The sequence below is a fragment of the Pygoscelis adeliae genome, unplaced genomic scaffold (genome assembly GCF_000699105.1).
Source record: "Pygoscelis adeliae isolate BGI_AS28 unplaced genomic scaffold, ASM69910v1 Scaffold277, whole genome shotgun sequence".
In the NCBI taxonomy this organism is placed as follows: Eukaryota; Metazoa; Chordata; class Aves; order Sphenisciformes; family Spheniscidae; genus Pygoscelis; species Pygoscelis adeliae.
The window spans coordinates 992,918-1,004,418 of NW_008825218.1; the positions used below are offsets into that span (position 1 = coordinate 992,918).

At 37.0% G+C, this 11,501-nt stretch overlaps 1 protein-coding gene across 1 annotated transcript in view; it reads right to left on the reverse strand.

The window, feature by feature from the left end:
- The window catches only part of IARS (isoleucyl-tRNA synthetase), a 110,981-nt gene that overhangs the window by 50,958 nt on the left and 48,522 nt on the right, over nucleotides 1-11,501 (reverse strand). The window contains exons 14-16 of the mRNA XM_009329264.1: nucleotides 8,463-8,589; nucleotides 3,544-3,617; nucleotides 3,003-3,197 (exon numbers count right to left, since the gene is read on the reverse strand). Coding sequence (XP_009327539.1) covers nucleotides 3,003-3,197; nucleotides 3,544-3,617; nucleotides 8,463-8,589 — 396 coding nt within the window. The remainder of the gene's footprint in view (nucleotides 1-3,002; nucleotides 3,198-3,543; nucleotides 3,618-8,462; nucleotides 8,590-11,501) is intronic.

An 11,501-nucleotide genomic window follows, 5' to 3' on the forward strand; every position in this document is an offset into this window, starting at 1 on the left:
GGGTGGTTGAAGTCCCCCATGAGGACCAGGGCTTGTGAGCGTGAGGCTGTTCCTGTCTGTCTATGGAGGGCCTCATCTGCTTGGTCTTCCTGGTCAGGTGGCCTGTAGCACACCCCCACCGTAATGTCACCTGTCCCTGCCTTCCTTTAATCCTGACCCACAAGCTCTGGGTCAGCTCCTCATCCATCCCCAGGCAGAGCTCCATGCGCTCCAGCTGGTCATTGACATAGAGGGCGACACCCCCTCCTCGTCTCCCCTGCCTGTCCTTCCTAAAGAGCCTGTATCCCTCCATTCCGACACTCCAGTCATAGGACTTCTCTTATTATTTTTCCAGGGCCAATCTTCAGCTGAATTAGTGAGATGATTCAGTTCAGCCTACTAGGGAAAGGGAAAGAAGCCACTTATCCACAGGTTACATTTACCATTTAAAGAAGAGAACATTATAAACCAGAAACATGATAGTTAGAGGATCTGGATGTTGCACTGCGCTCAAGTTCAGATTAATACCGTACTGTAAAAAGGCCAACTCATGTAAAAATTACAAATGCATTCTTTAAGGGCACTAGAGAGCTTCAGTGGATGCGTATGAGATCAGACTTATCTTTTCATCTGTCATGTCTCCCACACATGGTTTGAAGTATAGCACTAAAAGAAACACTGCACTAAGCGTGTGTGACACATACTAATCCACTGTGACATCCCAATCTCAAATAGCTGAACCACGAAACCTAAAATTTATCATTCCTCCTGTATTTTTACTGGAATTGTAACTACCAAGAGTAAATTTTGTATCCACATAAAAAACCCAAACCATTTTTAATGCTGCTGAACTTTCACAATTCAGTAGCTCCTTTGCACGGTGGAAGAATGATTATGTTGTCGAATTTTTTTAATTTGTTTTCATTTTTTGGCATCTAAATTACAATAAATGCCGTTTCATCTTTATAAAATGTAGCAGGGAGAAAATCAGTTTCTGACTGTGTCTTTTGCATGCATTCTATATGTCTTTATCATGTGTTCTTTTATTTGTCTCTTTTCTTTAAAAAAAGGCACAATTTTCTAATTTTTTTCAGATAAAAAGAAAGAATAAAAAAAAGAGGCAAAACTAAGCTTTTTAATTCTCCTTTCGTGGGCATAATGAACAATGTTGCAGAAAGACTAATACAGAAAATCACTAGTATTACAACTTCTCAAGCTATTTTTCTCCATTCCTCCTTCATTCTAACATTGTCCTAGCTTCCCCCAGTCCCCAAAGCACAGCTACTGCTGAGTAAGCAGTTTTTCTCCCAGATAAAGAAAAACCCTATCGCTTTTCTTCAAGATGAAACAGGTATTATTTAAATATAATATATAGTATATAACATTCCATTTTATATTTAATGTTTCCTAAATTAGCATTTGTCAGATTAACAGTGCTGTATCCACATGCTATATGCAACAGTAAAGAAAAGGTAAATGAAGAAACATAGGGTTCATTGGATATACTGGATCCAACACTGAAGAGCAGCAAGCACAAAAGTGACCTGCAAATGATACCAGTATGTCCCTCTATTGCTGGGTTTCATACTACTCAACAGTACTCAGTTGTATACTAACACTGAAAAGCACCATGACTAGTAAGCTGTGATACACAATTGTAGAGAGCACAAAGTTGAAGATCAAAGATCAACACAAACAGATGGCCTAACAAAGACTACTTTGGGGGGGGAATAAAAAAGAAAAAAGAAAAAAAGTCACTATACATGTAAGAGGTCAGTTTTAACTAAGTTCATCAGGTTGCCCTAATTCTGACCTCTGTGAAGTACTGCTTTGAGGACCCATTACAAACATTATGCATAACACTAACTAGGTAAGGTGCAGCTATATTCTGAAAAGTATTTAATATGCCATGAGGAGTCCATGTTTCACTAAGTAAGACTTAAGTGGTCTCTCCCTAATTGCCAAACTTGCAAATGTAACTTCCGTTTTGAGGACCTAGATAATTTTTTGCATCACAAGTAAGGGGCTGCAAAGTGAAGACACCTTTTGCTATATTCATGAAACTTATTTTTATTTAGCGTCATGCCTCAAATGTTTCCTTGCTCAAGTCTCCTGGCTTTGTGAGTACGTATAAACCTTGCTCTCAACTTCACAAACACACAAAAGCCCACCTCTTACTGCTTTGTTTGGGTTGGTTGGTTTGTTGGGGGAGTAGAGGAGTGGGCAAAGGGAGGTGCCAACTATGTTCCAGAGGAAATCAGTTTATTTAACTCTAATAACGCAAGTTACTGCATGGAAGATTTCTACTTGTACATAGTCATATGTACTAATCTAGAAAACACAAAAATTCATCTTAAAAACCTGTCAGTTTTCACAGCCAACTTCAAAAATGGAATAAACACTTAAAAATGCCAAAACTAAAACTGTATGTATGCATGCATGCACGAGAAATTACCCAAAGAAAATCTGAGATTAGAGAAAAATTTTCATCAATAACTGAAAAGCATTTATCCAGAGAGGAATCAAATAAGCAGATGAAGTTTACAGTTAGAAAATTTGATTTTTGTAAGCTATAAGATCTTAACAACATAAGGTTTGACTTAATTTGTTTTTTCCCCACTCATATAAACCCAAAATTCAAATTTAATCTAGGGGGTAAAAATGACTAGCCTATACATTGGCTTGAAATCCTCAAAACATTGACTTCCATTTCAACTGACTCAACTGCTGTTCTGTTTCTAGTAGATAACTCAAGTTCTATGATAATTCAGCTGCTGAGATTCTTCCTTACCAGGACAAACATCTGCCCTATTACCTAATGACATTTTCCACAAGAGCCGGGAATATTGCTTGCTAACAGGTAGTCTTTTTGCAACATTTTTGTCACCAAGCTTTAGAATACCTTGCATTTTACTGAAAAAAAGAAATCATACACTTATCTATACAACATTAAAGGATCAGCCAGATGTAACAGTGTTAGACACAGGGCAATAATATCACATAATAAAGTGGCAGAAAATTACCATCCTCGGGTTTGGTCAATGCCTTCAGCAATGAAGTCAGCAGGGAAAGCATCTTCAAGTTCTTTTTTGTTTTCAAATGGATAATGGACTTGTGCATAAGGCATGCTTCCACTCTCAAACCAGCAATCAAAAACTTCAGGGACCCGGTGCAGAAAGCCCTTGCCACAGTGCGAAGGAATAGTCAGGTGATCAACACTATGAGAAAGAAAGATTGACAAATTCAAACAAAAACAAGAATTAGCACAAAAAGTTAACCTTATGCTTGCATAAGGTATGAGAGGAGTTTTTATTTTAATGATTCTTCAAAAAGGTCAGCATTTCCTTTGACAATTTTTATAATTTAAAGCTATTTTAGAGTTGGTTTTTTTTTGTATTAACAGTGTCTAAGACAGAAGAAAGGAAAATTTATACATGTTAATCACAAGTCCTCTTACTACTTTTCTATTCTCCCTAAATCTGTTTCTCAGGGTTTGGGAAAACCAGTATTTTTTATGTCTGCTCAACTATTTTTAATGATGAGTTAACAGTCTCTGTGACCGACCTTTCTCGATGGAGATCAGTGACTTTCACTCCAGACAGCTCTTCCAATTCTGCCACTGAACCAATACAAACTACCTGTAAAAGATACTCAAGAAATTTAGTCAGTTATTTGCACACAGTAGCAATTTTTTTTTAACATCAGACAGGAGACTTGTAAGTCAGTCAGCATCTTCTAAAGTAGCTGAGATAGCTGAAAAGACAACAAAAATTTTGTTGTCCCCTTCTTCAACCTAACAAAGCAGCAAACGATGTTGGAGACCACTGCCTGATTTAATACAATTCATGTCAGAATAATTGGAGACTTCGAAGAACAAGCATGTTGTCAGATATCGAAAAAGGTGGGGTTTTGTTGTTTGTTTGGGTTTTTTTTCCAAGCAACCCACAACCAATCACCTCTGAAAATTCAATGATCCTGACTTTTATACAGATCGGAGTTTCAGGTCCCAAGTTCCTCTTCTGAAGCTAAGGTAAGCAGCTAAATTGCTCATAATTGAGTGTAAGTGTTCCATCCCGGGTACACTAAACTGTTCGTATTAATGGCTTCTTATTTAAAGTGAAAAAAAAAAGTGTCACAGCTAACAAAGTGGTTGTTAAGAAAGGTACAGACTTCTCTTGTTTTTATTGCATCAACACACTATCTAAGAAAAAAAGGAAAGTTTCGGTAACAGACTTGCATCGACATCATGAAATGTTGATGAACCAAATGATTCTGAAAACTGTATATAGAAGAGAAGGAAAAAAAAGCAAAGCTTTCTTTGCTTTACGTTTTAATCAAGTTTAAGCCTCCCAGGGCCCTGTGGCCACCTCTCATCTGGCAGGATTCATGAGCCACAAGCTGCAGTACAGGTCTGGATTTTGGAGATCCAGTCCAATTTGGAATTGCCATGGATAAAACTGGTTTTTGACAGATCTGACAGGGAAGGAGTTAAATGTACCAACATAAAGTAGGCTAGGCATTTTTCACATAAGATAACTTTCTAACTTGCTCTTAGGATACAACAAGTCAGAGCAGTGCCCAATTCCTATAGCTAGTCTTAAATATGTGCATATGTATACACACAGAAATTATGACTAACCAAAAGGTTTTGGTGTATTTAATTAAAAAAAATTGTCATGAATTACAGAGAAGATAGAAACTCAGTCTGATTTGGGTTTTAAGCCATGATTTTCCTAGTCCAATTCAACTGCTGATCTGCATTACTAATCACCATCTTTTATTGTTAAAGTACTTTTGAAATGTAACTTTTTCATTACTTATCTATTTGTCTTATTTTTCTAGAGGAAATGAAGCATTACAATGATTATGATAGTCAAGTACAACAGTCTGCTGTTTGCATAGCAAACCACACCAGGGGATTGATCCCTGTTAAAAATACGCCTTTATCAACAAACTATTTTTAACCCAGATCTGTTCTTCATTCACCATGTGGCCCCATAAGCAATCGTACAAGCTCAAGTGAGCAGGCAGCAGGTGCTTAGTTCAGCACTGCTGGACGAAGAAAAGGTTTTAATAGCAGCATGGGTAAAAAATACCCTTGGATACACTGATTACTTCATCTCTGCTAACCTTAATATTTGAACATACTTTCACACTATGCTCTGGGTTAAAAATTGTTTCTTTTTGAACCAAACATTTCAATATTCAACTAAGATTCTGAATATTGGATGCATCTGCAGAACTGCACCCAGCAGAACATATTCAGAGAAGAAGTAACCCCAAAGTCACATGAAAAATCCAACAGGCACCAGAGGAACACAGATATCGCCATACTGAATAAGACTGCCTCTGTCCAAGTCAGAAGGACGGAGCTACTCTGTCCAAAGGTAGCTTATTAGATACTCGAAGGCAAGAGAACAATACAGCAAGTAGATGCTAATCAAATTCAATCCCTCATTAGGCCGCACCCACTCGTTTCTGCAAGGAACAAACTGGTTTATGCTCTCAAATCAAAGCTATGGCTTCGGATACATTTCTTCAACAGCAATGCCTACTTTAGTAGCCTGGCCCCTTTCTCTACCAGTCACTTGTTCCTCCTCCATTTTTTCAGCCACATCAACTACAAAACCAGCAATACCAACATTTAATAGCGGACAGCAAAGACTGAAATACATAGGCTGGGACTGGGGGCTGTTCAACCCTGTTTCAGCATCACTGAGATCTAACGTGAAATCAGAGGTCAAGGTTAAATACTTCTAACAAAATGAACATTAGCATTATATCCAGGATTATCCGTGTAAATAGGAAGAATAAAGCCATCCAGCAGCATTTGTGGACCGTGTTCCTGTGGCATAGTTCTGCAGTCCCTGTTAAGTAAAAATGTTTGCTTTTATTGGTTTGTCATTTCAGCTCTGTTAAGTACCTATAATTGAAGAATGAGGAGCGTTCATAGGAAGAAAGAAGTCCATGCAGTGTATCAGTATATCAGCAAGACATTCTGGGATCTTTACTAATTACTATACAGAAGATGCTTTCTAAAGAAAATGACTGCTAAGGTCAGCTCCAAGTGGCATTCTTAATGCAGCCTCGAAGCAGACTAAAGAAGTTGCCTTACCCTTCAGGGGAGCACAGCCAGAGTCCTCTCATTCCAAACCTGTTACGCCAAGACTGGGTGCACCAAAACCAGTGGAGGGGTAACAGTTTACGTGAGTGACAAGCAATGGAACAATCGGAGAATTTCTGTAACATCACTGAATATTTAATGCTATAATTTGTATGCAAGTCCTATAAAATTAACCTATGTCCGCTTTATCAACTTGGGTGCTATATTAAAGAATTTTATTATCTAATCCAAATGACGTGTTCCTCCACTGAGGAAGTCATTGGGATTTGAGATCTTAAAATGATAAACTGTCTATGAAAATGTGGTAATAAACACAAGCTTCAAAATTTAACTTCCGTTACGCGTCTCTATCTGATAATTATGCTAAAATATAACTAAAATAAAAGCTAAAACAAAACTGTGAGAAACCAGATATTGATTTGTAGTAAGATTCACTTTAATACCAATTAATTCACCTTATTGTATATTAAATAAGGAACTGTTATTACTTCTCCAGGATTTAATATGCACAGCCTAATTGCATGCGACAAAGTGTTCTTTTGAGAACGAGACGTGAAGAGGAGGCTCTGCAATCTTACATGGCACTAGGCTGCAGTAAAACGGAAGTCAGGAAATTTTGAGTGAATATTATTTCTATATGAGAGCAGATGTCACTTAGGCCTTAAGTTCCACATCCGTTCCAATGGTATTTAGTTTTTAAGCTATATCCCACATGCATAAAAAGAGAGTGAATATTAAAAAAACCCTAACTTGAAATTTAGCGTGGTCCAGAAGCCATAGTCGACTATTGAAGCATGACATTCAGACTCTAGAGTAAACAGAAACGTTTAACATCTACGGATAAAAATAATAGATCTGTTGGTATTTCTATCATTATTCAGAACACCAAGCCCTGAGGAATATTTGCAGCTGATTTCAAAGGAAAGGTCAATCTTCCAAGCTAGACATCATATTGTTATTAAAAACAAACAAATCAAACGTAAAAAAGCAGAAAAGTCTGTACACACAGGAATACAGACATTGGGAGGTTGGACAGAAAGTGAAATATTAGAGGCAAGGAGTGGGAGTAATGTAACCTTTACACAATCTTTTTCCACTGTAGAATGAAGTTTTGAAATACTTCAGCACAAACCTGAAAGCTTTTTCTCTATCTAAAAAAACCTGTTATATCAAACAAGGGACTTAAAGTGTAGTTGGAGGACTGACAGTTTATACCTAAAAATTTTGAATAAATGTTAAAAATTAACTATTATATGAGAGACAGAGCACTTGGTTTACCAGTAATTTACAGACACACTCATAGAATAAATAGAATTCAAATGCCAAGGCTTTCTTAGATACTTAAATCATAATTGCAAGGAGTAACTCACTCCCTCCCCCAATATCTCCCTGCCTATCAGCAAGATTTCCAACAAAGAGGAAATAAAATATGCTTTATGGTGCACATCTAAGCAATAGTGCAGTTTAAGACAACAAAATACTTTTCTGGCATACGTTTTGCTATTTGAGGTCTTCCACGTCTAAAACGAAAACTAAAACTTTTTCAAATTGAGGGAGATAGAAGCAAAGGCTTGGGATGCTGCCATCAGTACCTACCTTCCACGGACATCCTGACATTGATTAGCATTTCCTATTTCCAGCATGAGGAAGGACTTACCATACGTGTCTAATAGAACTAACCCACACAGAAAAAAAAAAATTATCTTCAGAAACAGTTTTAAAACTGTGTGTTTTGACACTTAGAAAACAGCAGCCTTCAAAACTTCGTAAAGCATCATTATGCTACCAACTGCAGGGTACCTTACAGCTTCAAAAAACTCATTTCTAGCATTCCCATTAAACACGTTCATCATTCCACTAGATTCACATTTTTACAGTCTGTTACATTCACATTTGTAGCACTACAAATATATATTTTCACTGTTCTATTATATGGTGGAGTTGCTTTTACACTTTCAGCAATTCATTTGGCTTGAAGTAACCGAGCATCAGAATTTCAAAAACAGACTGAAAGGACTGAGTAAAAAAAAAATCTCTCCCTTGCCATTTTCTCACTGCATTTGTTATTTCCATTAGATTTACCATCACTGCAAATTCTTCCAGGAAAGATAAGATTAATTCTAATATAAAAAACAAGAAAAATTGCAGTTTTCAAGCAAAAGCAAAGAAAACGTGTACGGGCACACAAATGCATGCATCCATATGCATATATCTATCACCTATTATAGATATACATATACTGTTAGACATATTACTAGAACTTAAGACTGCAGCAGCCAAAGATATAACAGTCTATCAAAATAAGCAAATAATACATACAGATAGGGTTTTCCGTCAACTGGAAACCTCTCTTACTCACCTCTTCAAAATCATCACTGACCCACAAAGGGATGGGTGTTCCCCAGTAGCGGTTTCTAGATATAGCCCAATCTCGTGCGTCTTTAAGCCAGTTCCCAAAACGCTTCTCCCTCACAAAATCTGGAACCCTGTTCCGGAAATAAGAGAAGTATTCTTTTATCACGGCATAAAAGAAAGCTCGTAAGAATGGTTATATTTTATTTCATCCACAGAACAAGTTAATTTCAGCACATTGCATGAATTGGAGCACACTGATGTTACGGCACCGGCTATTGCAAGGCCTATAGACTTGCTGCCAAAGACGTAACACCATTTCCTCCGCCTTTCTTTGATCTTCAGCTAAGCTATAGAAGTGAAAATAGCATGTTTATTTTACTCTACAACAACTCAGTAAAAATATGTGCACCATACAATAGGTTCATTAAGGATGAAACAATGCCCAAAACTCCTCAGGATAGTCCAACATTGGAGGATTATGGCTAAGGGTGGATAACAATACTACTGCTTTATTTTACGTACAGTAAAAAATACCAGTTACTGATTTTGGTGCTGAATGAAATTACAAAGTTTCAAAAGCCTGGAGTAATAGCATCAAAAGGCATCTTGCATTATGCATGAGCATCCAGGTATCTGCACATTACCTTTAGGCTTGGAGAGTAACGAAATCCCAAGTTGATATATCCTACCAAAAAGCCTTTTCACGCTATTTATCATCTCTACTTTTAATTCTCTAATTAAAAAACAAAGCCACCACCCCCACCAAACACAAAAACATATCAATGCTGGCTAAAAACCTCATTTTGAGCACTGATGGGTTCCGAGGGATATTAAAGACAAATTTTCATTATATGAAAGTGTCTTGGAGCCAAAAGGTTAACATCAGAATCTGATACCTAGCAAGTTTCTGGGACATGCTAAATGGCCTCACAGTTTGATTAGGAACAAATTGTTTTCTCTTATGATATAAACAAATATTTAACTAGTTATACAGTGATTATATAGCAGATAAGGAAAAGCAATGGGTTTTGAGGCCAACAGTATACCCCCTTCATGCCTAAAAGCGCATTTAAAAAGACCAACCTCAAATGAAACTCACGGGAAGAATAAGACAGTGTCACAGATGCACAGAAGCCATGAATGAACAGGTAAAAATAATACAAATAACTCTAGAACTGAGTTATTATGCAAGCCACAGCAAGTTTTTCTGGGTTTGTTTTTCCAGTGTAACTAGAAGGTCCCTTCCCAAAGTATGAGCTGGATTTAGAGACCCAGAATTTCTAAAGAAAGGAGCAGCCAAACTACAGAAAACACATGGTCTCTTCCACCTTTTCTTTTTGAAGCTCTTGGTCCTCTATCATTTTTTTTTTTTTTTAAGAGGAAGAATGATTTTTAATCACAGATCAGCCCCAAGAGTAACAAAAATGAAAGAATCCTTTAGAGGAAAAATTAAAAGAATGGATTCACATGACGCACTCAGGTAGGATTTGGCCCAGCAGCAGGAGATCTATGAAACAAGTGTGAGCATCCCTCAAAAATCTACTGATGAAAGTGAAAGCTACTGTCTTTTAAAAGTTTTACCCATGACGATGCCATGTGGAGATCTGCAGACTTCTTGATGTCAATGTTGTCTGAGGTGGATAAAAACTACTGTTAAAAGACTCACTAATTATCAGCCTGAAATTCCACAGCTTCACTAGTCATTTCTAGATTTACTTTCGGCTGCAAAGTTATCTTCTGTAACATTTTTTTAAACAAAAATTTAATATAAAAAGAAATTTAAACAAACCCAGTGACTGATGTTTCACATGACATCCGTATGCCTGCTTTGAAATTTATACACGTATACAGGCTTTCACAATTTGTTTTAGAGTGGGACTCATTACTATTAACTTTTTGTGGTGACCTTAAGGGACCCTCTCTCCAAACACAAGTGGAAACTGTATGAAGATCATTAGCATTTGCCTAACATTCCACTAATGTGGAAAACTTCTCTTTACATCACACCTAAACTAGTTTCCATTTTTCAGAAGTTGTTAGACACTGATTAGCTGAAATTATTAATCCAATTTAACATAGCTAGAGGCTGAAACAATCCCCCAATGACATTAAAATGCTAAGAGTTTCAACTCTGCCTCCTCAAAACATGCATGAAAAATTAATTTTATCCCCAAAGTGGACATTAACCACAAAAGTGTATGTGGTGTGATCTCTCTCTCTCTGAGCTATGAAAGCATATAATTTACCTCTCTGGTAAAATTGTCTGACCCTGCTGCCAGTTTTTAGTGGAACATAAAACACAAACCACTTCATCTACTATGAACCACATTTGCAACAATGATTTGTGGCACTTTAGAGGTACAATACAGAAATAACACTGACACAGCCATTAAATAAAATAATAAGAGCCTGTATCTCAAACACATTTTGAGCCCATCACTCAAAGAAAGTGTTACTTAAAACAATTGGTTCTTATCACCACACAGATGCTGCCCATACATGCTACCCAGATACCAAACAGCAGATACAGCCTCCAACTGGGAACAAGCTAGAGGAGGTATCTGCAGCAGAGAACAGCCTTGCCGGTCCTGCATGTTTATACAGCCTGTTCCTTTTATTTAATTTAGTCTCACTAGATTTAGCTACAGATAGCTCAGTCTGACACTTCTGACTTACCTACATGTCATAAGAAAAAAAAACAAAAAACCAAAAAACCAGAGGCACCGTCTATTTAAATATTTCACTAGGCTGGGAAGACAGAATAGTGTATTCTCAACAACGTTGTTACTAACACCTGATCATTATGTTACACCAACTCCAGGTTAGTGTTCCTATAGCGTTTTTTTCCATTTCTTTTTAATCCTCTTCTCAGATATTTTCTTGGTATATTTCTCTTGTTAAGTTTTAATAAATATAACATCCTGCCACAGGTATATATTATTAGTTAAGGAAGCATTTTTTACTCTTCCATCTACACAAAACAATGAGTTCTTAAATTTGCAGACAGATTGTTTGTTTTACTCAAGTAAGGAGACTGAGAAGA